The following is a 15,946-nucleotide window of genomic DNA, read 5'->3' on the forward strand; positions in this document are numbered from 1 at the left end:
CTCCACATTTCATTATTGTCTAGGTGGGGATCTTTTTCAAAAGCAATTTCTCCACCAAAAATAGTTGTAAACCTTGCCTATCAGAAGATTAACTGTAAAGGAGAACCATTTCGGTCTAGCGAGGCGGTTAGCTAAATCTTAAGGTACACACAGAGAGACATCCTGTTATTTTTATTAAGGGCTAAAATAAGACAAAGAATCTATTAGTATTTTTAATTGGAATCATTGTAGTAGGGTTAGATGCAGGGTTGTCGAATTGGGCACTTTTTTTAATATTGGGCGGCCAAATTGCCCAAAAGGGTTTTGGGCGCCCAAAAATGGTTTTGGGCACCCTTTTTGGGCAAATGTCGTAAAAAAAGCATATAAAAAGGATATAAAATAGCCTAAAACCATACCGAGGCTTATTATTAGAAATAAAATCCTTCTCTAGATACAAAAAAGCTTACTAATTTATGTAATTAGTTATGATTTTTTTTTTGGAGGGGGGGGGGATGGGTTGCCTCCCCCCATTTTTATTTTTAGTTAAAAAAAAATTAAAATTTTTTTGGGGGGTGTGATTTTTTTCTAGAGGCGATTTCTCTTAGGAGGGTGGTGGTACCCTTCCCCAAAATTGTTATAAACCTTCCCAGAACCTATGAGAAGCTAGGATAACCCGATCGGTTCAGCGGTTAGCGAGATCCTTCGGTAAAAACACACAAACAGACACACATCCTGTTACTTTAGTATAAGGATATCACCCAAACATTAGGCCCGCCACCCTCTCAAAAAGGACCTTATATAGGGCGGCCCAAAAGCGCCCGCCCAAAATGACAACCCTGGTTAGATGCAAATTAAGTGATGGAGAATAAAAATATTAATAATTCTACTCACCTAATTCTTTAACAGTGACTGACGCCCAATTTTTGTCCTTGACTTTTGACAGTTTGGGGAATTGATCCTACAAAATTATTTTTTTAGATCAGATCTTTATTATCCAATTCTTTGCACGATTCGACAGAATTTTTCGAAAATGTGCTTTTCAATTGGCCCATTAAAAAATACCCTAATCAGAGGTCAAAATTACAATAAATGCAAACAAAATGAATATCACAAGATGTGACTAATATGAAAACTCCTATATTTTTGCACGTATTACATCAGTTTTTATCTACCCATTTTAAATCTACATTCAATTTTAACAATTGTAGGAAAACGACGAAAAATAAACTCTCCCAGAAGTCTTATAAGCGATTCTCTGCCTTATGGTAACCCATGTATTTTTAGGGAAAACAGTTGTAAAGGGGGGGGGGGGGTAATGCAACCATCTCGTAATCAGTAATTAAATGGCACTTAGAATTCGAATTTTGATCTGAAATTTTGCATGAGTAATCCTTGGTAGGTCTATTTTCCCTAAATCGAATAAAAAAATGGAAAAGTAACGGCTGGCGGCTCAGCCGTTTGCCTATTTTCAGGGCAAATTGATCATTAACTACGTAGGAATAAAATTTTAAAAACATTTTTTGGGTTTAATTCATGGTAAATGATAGCAATAACCATTTTTTAAATTTCTAGTACCAGCTGCTAAACGGCTAGAACCGGCTTAAAACGGCTGGAAGCTGCCAAGAGTATGAAGGATAGATATGGCTTGTGATGGCTGCTGAGCTCAAAAATACTATCAAATATAGTGGCCGCCCATCCATATGGCAGCTGGGTAACAGCTTCAGCTCAGCTGGGAGCGGCCAAGAGTAGCATGAGTAGATAGGGCTTGTGACGTGTCTAGGAGTAGGTTTTTATGGGTGCTGAGCTCAAAAATAACTACAAAAAATAGTGGCGGCCCATCCATATGGAAGCTGGGTAACAGCTGCAGCTTAGCTGGGAGCGGACAAAAGTAGAATGAGTACATAGGGCTTGTGACGTGTCTAGGGGTAGGTTTTTATGGGTGCTGAACTCAAAAATACTACCAAAAGTGGTGTGGCTCATCCATATGGCGGATGGGTAACAGCTGCAGCTCAGCTAGGAGCGGCCAAGAGTAGAATGAGTACATAGGGCTTGTGACATGTCTAGGGTTAGGTTTTTATGGGTGCTGAGCTCAAAAATGCTACCTAATATAGTGGCGGCCCATCCATATGGCAGCTGGGTAACAGCTGCAGCACATCTGGGAGACCAAGAGTAGAATGAGTACATAGGGCTTGTGACGTGTCTAGAGGTAGGTTTTTATGGGTGTTGACCTCAAAAATACTACCAAAAATAGTGGCGGCCAATCCATATGGCAGCTGAGTAACACCTGCAGCTCAGCTGGGAGCAGCCAAGAGTAAAATGAGTACATAAGGCTTGTGACGTGTGAAGAATGGGTGTTGATCTCAAAAACAGCTTCAGCTCAGCTGGGAGCGGCCAAGAGTAGAATGAGTAGATAGGGCTTGTGACATGTATAGGGGTAGGTTTTTAACGGTGCTAAGCTTAAAAATACTACCAAAAATAGTGGCCGCCCATCCATATGGCAGCTGGGTAACAGCTGCAGCTCAGCTGGAAGCGGCCAAGAGTAGAATGAGTACATAGGGCTTGTGACGTGTCTAGGGGTAGATTTTTATGAGTGCTGAGCTTAAAAATGCTACCAAAAATAGTAACGGCCCATCCATATGGCAGCTGGGTAACAGCTAGCAGCAGCTTAGCTGGGAGACCAAGAGTAGAATGAGTACATAGGGATTGTGACGTGTCTAGGGGTAGGTTTTTATGGGTGTTTAGCTCAAACAAAATACCAAAAATAGTGGCGGCCCATCCATATGGCAGCTGGGTAAAAGCTGCAGCTCAGCTGGGAGTGGCCAAGGGTAGAATGAGAAGATAGGGCTTGTGGTGTGTCTAGGGGTAGGTTTTTATGAATGCTAAGCTCAAAATTACTACCAAAAATAGTGGTGGTCCATCCATATGGTTGCTGGGTAACAGGGGTAGGTCTGAGCTCAAAAATACTACTAAAAATTTTGGCGGCCCAACCATATTGCACCTTGGTAATAGCTGCAACTCAGCTGGGAGCAGCCAAGAGTAAAATGAGTACATAGGGCTTGTGACGTATCAAGGGAAAGGTTTTAATGGGTGCTAAGCTCAAAAAAAACTACCAAAAATAGTGGTTGCCCATCCATATGGTTGCTAGGTAACAGCTGCAGCTGTGTGTGCAGTAAGACGTTGTTTAAGACTAAGCTGTAAGCAATTTTAGGGACTACTGAAGGATAACCAAATATTGAATATTTCAGTATTGATTTAGTTGTTAAACAGTTGAAATTGGCTGAGAACAGTTACCAACAGATAAAAGTAAAAGTTTAATACATAGCTTGTGACGTGTGGGGTAAATTTTTATAGATGCCAAGCTTATTAATACTCCCCAAAAATAGAAAGGCCCATCCATATGGCATCAGGGTAACGGCTGCTGCTCAGCTGTAGATGTTACCCAGCGGCCATATGGATGGGCCCCCACTATTATTGGTAGTATTTTTGAGCTCAACACCCCCATAAAAAGTTAAAAACCTACCCCTAGAAATGTCACATGCTATATCTACAACATATACTTTTGGCTCTTGATAACTGTTTTTAGACGTTATTGGTAGTTTTCAGTGAAATCTAGAAATTAAGAAAGTGTTACTAGTAATATGTCTATGAAATAAAGTTATAATGTTAATTGGGAGAAGTTTAATTCTACTGAAATAATATTTTTTTTGATATTCTTCACACGTCACAAGCCCTATGTACTCATTTTACTCTTGGCTGCTCCCAGCTGAGCTGCAGCTGTTACCAGACTGCAATATAGATGAACCACCACTATTTTTGGTAGTAATTTTGAGCTCAGCATTCATAAAAACCTACCCCTAGACACATCACAAGCCCTATCTTCTCATTCTACTCTTGGCCACTCCCAGCTGAGCTACAGCTGTTACCCAGCTGCCATATGGATTGGCCGCCACTATTTTTGGTAGTATTTTTGAGGCCAACACCCATAAAAACCTACCTCTAGACACGTCACAAGCCCTATGTACTCATTTTACTCTTGGCCGCTCCCAGCTGAGCTGCAGCTGTTACCCAGCTGCCATATGAATGGGCGGCCACTATTTTTGGAAGTTGTATTTTTGAGCTCAGCAGCCATAAAACCTACCCCTAGACACGTCACAAGCCATATCTACCCTTCATACTCTTGGCAGCTCCCAGCCGTTTTCAGCCGGTTCTAGCCGTTTAGCAGCTGGTACTAGAAATTTAAAAAATGGTTATTGCTATCATTTACAATGAATTAAACCAAAAATAAGTTTTTAAAAGTTGATTCCTACGTAATTAATGATGAATTTGCCCTGAAAATAGGCAAAAAACGGCTGAGCTGCCAGCCGCTACTTTTCCAATTTTTTTGTTTGATTTAGGGAAAATAGACCTACCAAGGATTACTCATGCAAAATTTCAGATCGAAATTCGTATTCTAAGTGCCATTTAATCACTGATTACGAGATGGTTGCATTAACCCCCCCCCCCCCTTAATAAAAACATAATGTCTCCTCCCTCCCACAAAGACATAACATAACCTACACAAGTTACTAATTGCACCACATTTAATTGCTATACCTCTAGCATCCTCATTTCTGCGCTTATTTCGTCTTTCCCAATGGAACATCGAAACATTCCTTTCTTCAGAACTCCATAGGCATATTCATTGTAATCCATTCTAAATAAAAATTTTACTTCTTATCATCCTATGAGGCACGTTAGATCTGTCCTGTCGATCTCAAACATTAAGCTATGATCCTTCTTCTCATTAATAATCTAAGAAGCGCGGCAAACCTAGTAACTCAGTCATTATTAGAATATTGATACGCAAATTTAAACAGCTTTTGCTTTTAAGAAACCTAAATTTATGGTAGAATCACCCTGTTAATCAAATGACCTATCAAATGGCGATTCCTTGAACAGCAGGTTTCTTTATTACCACTTACCAAAAGGAAAGTAAGTTTATTTTGAAATTAATGAAAAGCAGAATAGTCCCTTTGCTACGCTTTTTTAAGTGACGTCATTCTCGCTAACATTACAGTAAAAAGGTAATGTTAGGTATGAAATAAGACTTACGCGGCAAAAGCTTTTGAAGCTCTGATAAAGCTTTTAACATGAATGGAATCAGCATCAATTGCATCTAAAAATATATCACTTAAAAATTCAATTAACATATTCCAAAATATCTGCTAGGTAACATTATTCTTGTTGCTAAATAATGGGATATATTATTAAAAAGAGTCAAAACAAAATCATTAAGTCCACTAAAATGGTATCTAACTCGGTAAAGTGAGATTAGGGAGAATGCTTTGGCCCAAAAGGGGTTGGTTGTTGAGTTCAAGAGTAACTCTCCTGGCGTGGTCAAAATTGCCATATGTTGACTAAAATTTGGGACACCTGTCCTACTCAAATTCGGCGATAGCGGTAAAAAAAAACAAGCCACAATTTCTGTAGTTTTTATCTTTCAGGGTAGATTTAACAGTCACAAAGAAGCAGGATATACTGCCTAATAAAAAAAGACGTCATACAACACAAATAGCAAATTAATTTGTGAAAAAACTATGCAAAGTTAATGACCTGCAGCTGCGTCCAGTGCATCTTTATACAGCCTCCTCTTCAAATAACACTGTGCGATGTTGCTAAATATAACATGTAACAATCTAATCATACTTCAAAATAGGTAACATATAAAGAATTTCACTATTCATCGAATATCAAAAACATCTCAATCAATCAAATTTAAAAATTCAGGGATAAGGGATGGGCAACGTAAGAAAATATTATTCCAAGCCTATTTTCCAACAAGGCCTAAAAAACCAGTTACGGGATGGTGCAGTAGTTAGAATTGACAACTATCAACTAGAATAATGAAATAGCTAAATAAGTCCAAAGAAGATAATAGAATAAATTTCAGGTGGCTAGCCTTAAGTAAAAAAAACTTTTTTTACTCAATATATAAATGGCGTTTGTTAAAATTTTTGATGTTTTTTTTTCTCCCAAAATATTTTTATCTTTTACTCTAGCAATTTGAATTTTTCAGAAAGCTATTATTGGGTTTGTCTCAGACAGACTTTAGGTTGTGTTATTTTTATTAATGATTAAACATTTTATTTGAAAATATCATTGCTTTTTAAAATTCAAATCAGGTAATAAATTAACAAATAAGCACTTGGGTAACATTCTATCAATTGTTGTATGAATCGTAATTTAATAGTTGATTTGTACTCTGTACAAATAGCTAATAGTAAAAAAATTAAGGTTAATGTGATTAATCAATTCCGTTTAAAATTTGAAATACAACACTTCATTTATAAACTGCCAATTGAATATTATTAGCTATGCACTTCCTAAAAAAAATCCCCCTATTTTTGATTTTCTATAGGTTCCTATTTTGAATAATATGTAAATCTGAGCAGAGGGGGGGGGGGGGAATGTGGTGACTCCAACGACATACCAGCAATTTTATTTAGGGTGCTACTCCCTTAGTTTTAGAGATAATTGAGTGAAATCTTTTTTATTGTGTCACTAACTACCCCTAGTTTTGGTATCTTTCCAAAAAAAAAACGGCGGCGGGACCGCCGCTCCCGCCGCCGTTTTCCGCCGCCACAAAAAATTTTTTTTATTGCATTTCTCGCTGAATTAGGCAATTTGGAATCATTTGAGACCATGTTATTTTTTTCAAAATTTTTTACCCTTACAAGCAACCCTGCGGGGGACTTAGTCATTTTTTTCAAATTCTCGTTTATCAAGGTATATCTTAAATACAGTAGGGTAAGGGGGGGGGGGAAGTTTCGGTAAGGGGCTATTCTCGGTAATTTCGACCTACCTTCATTAAATGACCTTTTTCTCCATGTTCCTTTCAAATGACAGAAAAAAACATAAAAGCAAATTTGTTCCTTATTAAATTGCCTACAAAAAAGTATAAAATGAATTTTTTGTGAGATGAATATTAAGGGTACTTATTGGGTCTCAAAGTCGGACGAAAAATTTTTTTTTTCCAAAAATTTTTTAGTAGGTGTGTAAAGATCGACCTACACAAAAATTGGTAAGACCTAGAGCTGATCTAAAAAACTTTTTGAACTAGAAATTGCCCGCTTTTTCCAAATCCGTTGAGAGCTTTAAAATCGGGTTAATATTTTTTTCAAAAATGACCAAAGTTGGCGCCGGGGGAAAAATCGGTAATTTCAAAAGAAATTAAAATTCAACTTTTAAGGTCATGTTTTCATGTTTTCTTTTGTCAAATCTATTATTCCATATGGACTTTTTAAGAATTAGGCCTAAAAATGAATAGAACAGATAAAAAACAAAAAAAAAAATTAATTTTATTTTTTGAAGCAAAATTTTGCGAGGAAAAAATCAAAATTTCTGGTCCTTTGAAAAAAAAATATTTTTGACATAGGAGGAATAGTCCGATCTTTATGAATTTTTTTGTGGTTAATCCCAATCACCTATACTAATTATGATTTATAACGCTTGTTTGGTCGTTTGGCCTTTTTTCATCGATTTTTTTAAGGTTAAAATGTTGTCAAGATTTTTTGCAAAGATGACACTTTTGCTTCAAATTCAATTTTTGAGGTCAATTTTTAATCAATTTTCATGTTTTTTTGGGCTAAATCTATAGTTCAATGTGAGCTTTTTTAGGATCAGGCCTAAAAAGTAATAAAATACGTTTTTTTTCTTATATTAATTTTAAGTTTTTTAAAAAAAAATTTTCGAAAAAAAAAATCGAAAATTCGCGTCTTTCAAAAAAATTCATTTTTAACATAGAAGGAATAGTCCGATCATTATGAAACTTTTTGTGGATAATCCTTATAACCTATACTAATTATGTTTGGCCGTTTTTCATCGATTTTTTTTAGGTTGAAAAAAATTACCGATATTTCCCCCGGTGGTGGGGAAATATCGGTAACTTTTTTGCGGTCAATTTCGGCCAACTTCTAAAAGTCCTAGGATAATGTCCTTTTAGGACCTGATAGTCCTTTCCGTAAGCTTTCTACTGGTCTTGGTTTCATTTGAAAATATTAATATTTACCCCATTTTTTTTCAAAAAAACCGAAAAAAAACCCCGAAATTTCCCCCCCCCTTACCCTACTTCTCCTGTGATTTTGAAGATATTGAAACAAAATCTTTGAAGGTTGGTAAGTAAAAAATATTTAAATCAAGAAAACGGCGGCGGGACTGCCGCTCCCGCCGTCGCCACCAAAGGGAGTAGCACCCAAAATGAAATTGCTGGTATGTCGTGTGATGAGTCACCACATTCCCCCCCCCCCCTTTAATAATTAAGCTAATGTGATCAAACAATATTTCTATTATTATTTAAGAAGCAGACAATTCATTATTTTTTCTAGAATTGTCTGCTTCTAAAAATGCCGCGGTTTTTATATAGCCTGCCTCCAATTGCCTATTGGTTGATACAAAACAAGCCGATCCTTATTGGTTTAGAGCGATAGCTAATTTGGAGCTGCCTCCAATGACGTCATTTACTTAGGAAATGGTAAAAGTTGCAATATCCCTTTTGAAACTAGCCCGGGATCTAATTCATGGCCAGGTTTCCTATCCCTTATCCCTGGAAAAATTTATAAGTAAAAACTAAAAGTCAACTTACTTTTTTAATTTGTGATATAGATCAAGTCGAGTATCATTATCCTTCAAGTCCTGATTAACTGTTAAGGCTTTCTAAAACAAGATTAGTTTCCATGAAAACTTTTGCTTCTTGAAATAAAATTAGCTAATAATTCCTTCTTGATTGGACGTGCAGCCACAAAATAACCGGATATAATATTTTAATTATCATTGGTATTATTTATATTTTTAATTGAAAATGAAACATATTTAATTTTTTTCTTAATACTTAGAAGCTACCTCATATTTCTCGATGGCAAAGAGATACTCTGTCTTAGAAAAGTACATATTTCCATCATCTTTCAGCTTAAAAACCTTCTCCTTGATCTAAAATGATTTACAGTAAAATAATATATCTGTAATAAGTGTTGAAGTTTTTTGAAAATAAAGGATACACATTTTTCATGAAAAAAAAAACATTTTTCACTTTTGAGCTACAACCATGCTAAAGTACAGTATTTTCCATAAAAGACTTGTTGAGCACAAATAACACCTACCCCCTATTTAAAAAAATAAAATAATAAGTGGGGGTTTCGTTTGTTTATTTCTTTAGGTCAAGTAAGGTTATATTGGGTCGCACTGCAGGTAATAGGCCCTGCAGAGTTGAAGCACTGCAGGTATAACCCCACCTACCCCTATTTAAATTCATTTAAAAATAAGGGAGAGGGGGTTCCAGTGACAGGATTTTTGTGGAAAAGCATCAACTATGCAAACACACAAAAAATAGCTTACATTCTTTTGTTTTTTTGCGTTATCCATGAAGTCTTCTTCTGAACTGTCCTCGCTAAATATAAGAAAAAAGAACAATTTAATTTTATTAAAGAAAAAGATAAGAGACTAAGTTACAAGAAACAACTCACAAAAACCGACTGAAAAATATTAGAAAATAGTAACAAAAGAAGAGACGAAGATTTCGGCATTTTCCGTCTATATGGAAAAGATAGTTTTGATTTATATTCATACTAGCAGCTGCACCTTCTCTACAACTATCCCTAGACATTAAAATAGCCTAAAACTATTCCTCGGTTTATAAAAATCTTCCATGAGGCACAACACTCAATAGGTTCAGCAGTCAGCCTAAGACAAAAAAGACAATACTTTAAAGTATACGTACTATGTTTTTGGTAAAATACATGAATAATTAAGGACCATCATAAGTCATTCATAAGGGATGGGGGGGTTAATGCAAATATCTCGTAATCAATGATTAAATGGCACTTGCAGTTCGAATTTCGATCTGAAATTTTTCATGAGTAATTCTTAGTAGGTCATGTACGCTAATGCATGTACACTTTCAGGTTACCAGAGAAGAACAACGGGTTGCCTGCGGCTCACTGCAGCAGACATCACATTGTAATTTCGCGGTGCAATTAGCAAATAAAGATTTTCATTTTTCAGACCGTTTAATTATAATGTCTGCCGGCTCTATAGAGAACTAAGCTGGCCAGATTTAATCAGCAGGTAGCTAACTTCTCTAATATTGTAATATAACCAATCTCCTTTCCAACTAACCCATAATGTATTGGGGGGAGAAGAGGGCCTAGATAAGATGGGTGTAGTTTAGGTTTCAACCTATTGAATATATATTACACTGTTCCACCCTCAGATGTAAAAACTTTATTTTAGTGTTTGGCCAAATTGACTTAGCAATTGTATCTGTAAGTACGCCTAATAACACCCTTTGCTATTTTTAAAATCCGAGAAAATTTTTTTGGCAAGAAAATTGCAAAAGTTTGCAACCTTTTTTCGCACCACTACTTAAATCGAGTTTTAAAACTTTTTATATAAAATCATTTTTACAAAAAATATCAATAATTACTTAAAATTAAGCCTGAAAGCAAAAAAATCTCATTACATGTGTTAATTTTCATGTTTTAGGTCTTTTTTTTGAGGAAAGTATAACTTCTCCTTTTTTGACAATAATATATTTTTTAAACAATTCAAAGTAAAATATAATAAAACTTAAAAGATTTTTTTTGAATTATCAGTTGAAAATTTCATCAAACATGCAATTTAAGTGATGAAAATTTAGTGAAATCATTTTTTGAATGTTTAGAAATACCAATTTGACATTTAAAACAAAATGTTAACAAAATTTAAAAACATTCTAATATATAACTTTAAAAATCAATAACATTTTATAAAATGATGTTTTAAAAAATAAATCATTAAAAGGTATTAAAATGCATTTTAAGTTATTTAAAATTAAAACGAGAACATCTTTTTACACTTTATTCTTTGTAATAGAGATTAATCGTTATTTGATGAAATAATAAACTAATTGAATCTTTTTGTGACCATATTTAAACTTTTTAATTTTTACACTAAGGTGTTTTTTAATAAAAATCTTTGTTAGGTAATTTCTCTTTTGCAACAAAAAAAAGGTGCCTCTTTACTATTTCTAGGTTATCTAATGTAATTTAAACTATATAATATAAAATAAATTTTAATTATCTTTCTTTTGAGCCATCAAACACATTAAAATGTTACATATATGCAAAAATAACATTTTTTTTAATGAATATCAAAATTTCCTTATAAGACATTACATCAAATCATATTCTTCAAATCATATGTTCAGGAAAGTAGCTACAACTTGGAGGGTTGTGCTATTTTCTTAAAAATTAAATAAACTTGAATGGTAAAAATATTAGCATAACCTTTGTTAATACAAATGCTTTATAATATGATTTTTTAATGTTAACAAATTCCTGATAGCAAATAATGCGTTATTGGTATACAAGGTAAAAAAAACAACATTTTAAAGAAATTCTTTAAATATAAAACCCAACGTGTATTGGCAGTACAAAAATCTTAATGCTAGCAGACATATGTTTATCAACATTAGCAGAAAACTATTTCCACAAGAAAAATAATTCAGGTTTCTACTTTATAATTTAAAATATTTTTCATATATCGTATAATCATGTACCAAAAAATTATTTTGATAATTTAGATTTCAGAGAATATAGATCCCTTGGAAAAACTAAAACGACACTTTTCATCTTCTGCTATGACATTTTTCAAAAAAAATAAAAACAAAATTTAGTACCTATAAAAACTATTTTCATCGATTTTTCTGAAGTTATTTTCGTATTTTATGGGTTTTTTATTATCATTTACTTATATCGAAAGTGCCAAACATGTACCCTAACTTATTCATTTAATAACAAACGAACCGTGATTAATCTATACTTATTAGGGTATACAAACATCAAGATCACCACAAGATTTCCATTACAGAGACTTAAAACAATGCCCGCCTGCCCCTAGCCTCGGAGACCCATTCTACACTCCTTGTCCGGCGGCCATTCCCCCTCTGGATATCTGTGGAAACTTAGATCCCACCCCACTGATACAGCAACAGGTAGATTATCTTTGCTATAGCTGCTCTATAACTATCCTGTCTGTATGTCTTATACCTCAAGGGAGATATAGCATCATTCCCGCACACCCTAAATGAACAATAAGTTGGAAAAGTAACGGCTGGCGGATCAGCCATTTAGCCGTTTCTTGCCTATTTTCAGGGCAAATTTATCGTTAATTACATAGGAATCAACTTTTTAAAACATATTTTTGGTTTAATTCATGTTAAATGATAGCAATAACTATTTTTTAAATTTCTAGTACCAACAGCTACTGGCTAGAACCGTTTGATAAGGTTTTTGAACAACAAAAAGTATTATGTGGAGATAGGTTTCGTGACTGATTTGCTCTTAAGATAGCCAAAAAATGGCAAAACGGCTGAGCCGCCAGCCGTTACTTTCCCAACTTTTTGTTTGATTTAGGAAAAATAGACCTACCAAGGATTATTTATGCAAAATTTCAGATCAAAATTCGAATTCTAAGTGCCATTTAAACATTGATTACGAGATGGTTGCATTAACCCCCCCCCCCCCCCTTATAAGTAAATTGCAAATTGCTTTGCATAAATATTCTACCTGTGGTCGTCAATCAAATCAGGCAGTTCGTTGTCAGAGGTATTATTCATACTAATCAAAACCTAAAACAAATAATTGATCTATAACAAATCTTAGTGTAAAGCTGTAGTATTCTTATCTATTTATGAAATACATGTAGTAAGATATATAAGTTTTCCGGAATTTTAATGTTAGGGGGAGATTTGAAATCTGCATCAAATTTTGAGGATTTTTTTTATAAAATTCGTTTTTTGTATAATTCTTTTTCTAAAAGCGGAAATGCATTTTAAGTTAATTAATTTTGACCAATAGGATAGGTGGATTTTAAACTACCTGCGCTCTAATTGGTTGAATGATGTACGCCATCCAATCAGAGGGCAGATTTAAATCCACCAATCACAGAAGCCAAAATTAATTAACTTAAATTGCATTTCCGCTTTTAGATAAAGAATTATAGAAAAAACGAATTTTATAAAAAAAATCCTCAAAATTTGATGCAGATTTCAAATCACCCCCTGACTTCAAAATTCCGGAAAACTTATATATCTTAATATGTAGAGAGTAGCAAAAAGGTTGAGAAACAGAGTTGGCATTAAAAACCACTTAGTTTAAACCAAAAAAAAAACAAGCTTAAAAAGAAACAAAACAAACAAGGTGGGGATGGTTTATAAAAAAAATATTTATACAAAGGCCTATCTTTCCAGTTATATCTTTTTATCATGTAAATAATACAGTAAATAAGTGTCAAAAACCTAAATTACTGTATCAGCCAGGGTTGTCAAATCAGGCGGGTGCTTTTAGGCAGGCGGTTTTGGGCTGCCCTTTATATCGGGTCCTTTTAGGCAGATTTGGGTACCCCCCGTTTTGGTGGGTGAAAAAAGAGGGGATGGCAGGCCTATAATTTGGATAGGTATTATTAAAAAAAAAACTGGTTTTTTTTTATACCGGTTTAAGCCAAAAAATCCACACTGGTTTGATCTTTTTATAAAAAAAACCTGGTTTTTACCATCTCTGTTGAGAAAGTTAGGTAAAAGGCAGGGAGTAATGCGAGGTTTGGATGTAAATTATACTGGACCCATAAGTCATATATTTACGTTTTTTTATTAATTGGTCAAAAACTTTCGGGTCTTCTAAGGAATTTTGGCCATAACCCTTATTTCAATTTATGTTTGAATTATTGGCAATATTTTTTTTTTTATAGTACAAAGTAGCACCTTATAATAATCACACATACTATAACATCAGTTTTACTTTTAATAACAGTTTTAATGCCATAACGAAATAAATATTGACAAAAATACAGCATTAAGCGAAATTGACAAAAACACAGTTTTTGTCATTAGCACAGTGGCTGTATTTTTGCTAGTGGTAAATGTGCCAGCACCCCAACAAATACACCTGTGTAGTTTTTTATTAAGATTGACAAAAAGAAGGTAGTCAATATACGAAAACAGGTTAATTGTTGCACTAATGAAAAAATAAAATATTCTTTTATCTGTAATTGCTGCGCCCCAAGGGACGTAAAGACAGTAGGCAGGGTTTCGGATCCGCATTGATTGTATGCGGATCTGGATCCTCAAAATTTGGTCAGTGCGGATCCGGATCCTACCGGATCCGGTTCCGGTTCCGGATCATTGACAATAAAAATAAAATCACCAAATTTTTCAAAAAAATTTTATTCTTTAATTCGAAGTCAAAAATACTTTTAATTTTCAAGTCTGAACCTAAACCTTAAAGATTGGCTCTCATCAAGAGAATGTCTGAGATTTTATATAAATTTAGGTAGATTTTTCCATTTTTACCGCATTTTATTGAGTCCAAGGATCCGGATCCGCATTTTTTTGCGGATCCGGATCCTTGGACTCAAAAATATGCGAATCCTTGCGGATCCGGATCCGAAACCCTGACAGTAGGTATAATTAATTCGCACATGTTCAGACAAAATGTATGTGGTGAGAATCAATTAAAAAAAAACACTTTCTTACTTGTAATATTTAATTTAATGGCTAAATTCAATGAAACATTGATAAAAACTACCCTACATCAATATAATCTGAATGTTCTTATCTCTCAAATATATGACTCAGAGATAAACGCAACTTTTATTTGAATAACGTATGAGTACGTGTTATAATAATCAAAAATAATGGCTTTAACAATTTAACAAAATATTCAAATCGTTTATTTCGAGGACTGGGAAATAAGAACAATAACAATAAAAGTACACAATCTTTTTTGGGGGAAAAAAGTGTCTTAATACCCGTTTACTCAAAAAAAAATATTTAAACACAGAGACAATATGCGTCGCCCAAAAATTTTATACAATTATTTGCTAAAATATTACAGATAAAGGTTCTCTGAAATAATTTTTTGACAGACGTTTAATTTGTAATTAGAAATTAAAATTCTATCTAAAATATGTTCTTAGTCGTACCTCATAGAAGAATACCACGACATTGGATTTACTATTTGCGCAAAGTTTGTTTTGTCTGCAAATACCATTCACACAAAGCGGACTAAACTTTTAGCGACTTTTATTCCCAAAACATCATTTAGAATTTTGTCTTAAAACATCCATTCATCAGTTTCAATGTTTCTTCATGTCAAATAAAACTTTAAAAATACTGACAAAAGAAAAGAATTTCATTTTTTTTCAAAGTAGAAATGTAGTATTAATTATGTATTTAAGGGAAAATATACACACGGAGAAAATGTGAAAATCCAAAAACGTCATCAGAAAAAGCGCGGCATTTTTTTGCGCGAAATAAGACTTTTTGGCTTTCAATAAAATATGATTAAAACAGTATATAGTACATTAAATCGTTTTTTTATTTTCTTTCAAATACTCCAGAAAAAAACTTAAAATATATAATAATAAACAAATTAGGTATAAAATGTATATATATTGGGATCGTGTCTACGTCGCGAATCCACCTTCAATTGCGCGCAAGAGCAACGTACTAGCGGAGAAAGCAAAGCGTCAATACTTTCAATCTTCCAAAGCGTCCAACGTGCTACAAGAAGAATTAATAAAAACATAAGGTAAATAGACCGACTCACAATACAAAATTTTTTGGCGCGCAATTCTAACCCATTTCTTTTATGATATACTAACTATTGATACCAAAAAAAGTGATCTGGTAGCTTTTTTTCAGCAATATGTCAACTTCGATTTTCATGAAAAAGGGGAAGGGTCCCCCCTGGGGGAGAAATTTTAATTTCTTTCAAACCATGGCTTTATATACTTTCCTGAATGCGTCTTGAAGAGTACATTACGGATCAAAAAACGATTTCTAAAAATATTGACCCTGGCAAAATTTATTCTCAAAAGACTGACAATTTTGGCCATTTTAGCAAAATCAGCTGATTTTGACAGTTAATTAAGGATAACTTTTGCCAGGGTCAATATT

General features: G+C 34.0%; 1 protein-coding gene across 1 annotated transcript in view; it reads right to left on the reverse strand.

The window, feature by feature from the left end:
• LOC145316890 (uncharacterized) overlaps window positions 1-15,946 on the reverse strand; it is a 256,014-nt gene that overhangs the window by 20,309 nt on the left and 219,759 nt on the right. Inside the window, exons 3-10 of the mRNA XM_080157699.1 lie at window positions 12,558-12,619; window positions 9,349-9,400; window positions 8,857-8,943; window positions 8,600-8,670; window positions 5,572-5,633; window positions 5,071-5,134; window positions 4,573-4,672; window positions 871-937 (exon numbers count right to left, since the gene is read on the reverse strand). Coding sequence (XP_080013825.1) covers window positions 871-937; window positions 4,573-4,672; window positions 5,071-5,134; window positions 5,572-5,633; window positions 8,600-8,670; window positions 8,857-8,943; window positions 9,349-9,400; window positions 12,558-12,607 — 553 coding nt within the window. The 5' untranslated portion in view covers window positions 12,608-12,619. The remainder of the gene's footprint in view (window positions 1-870; window positions 938-4,572; window positions 4,673-5,070; window positions 5,135-5,571; window positions 5,634-8,599; window positions 8,671-8,856; window positions 8,944-9,348; window positions 9,401-12,557; window positions 12,620-15,946) is intronic.

The sequence above is a fragment of the Acartia tonsa genome, chromosome 4, assembly GCF_053477335.1.
Source record: "Acartia tonsa isolate MP-2025a chromosome 4, ASM5347733v1, whole genome shotgun sequence".
Taxonomy (NCBI): Eukaryota; Metazoa; Arthropoda; class Copepoda; order Calanoida; family Acartiidae; genus Acartia; species Acartia tonsa.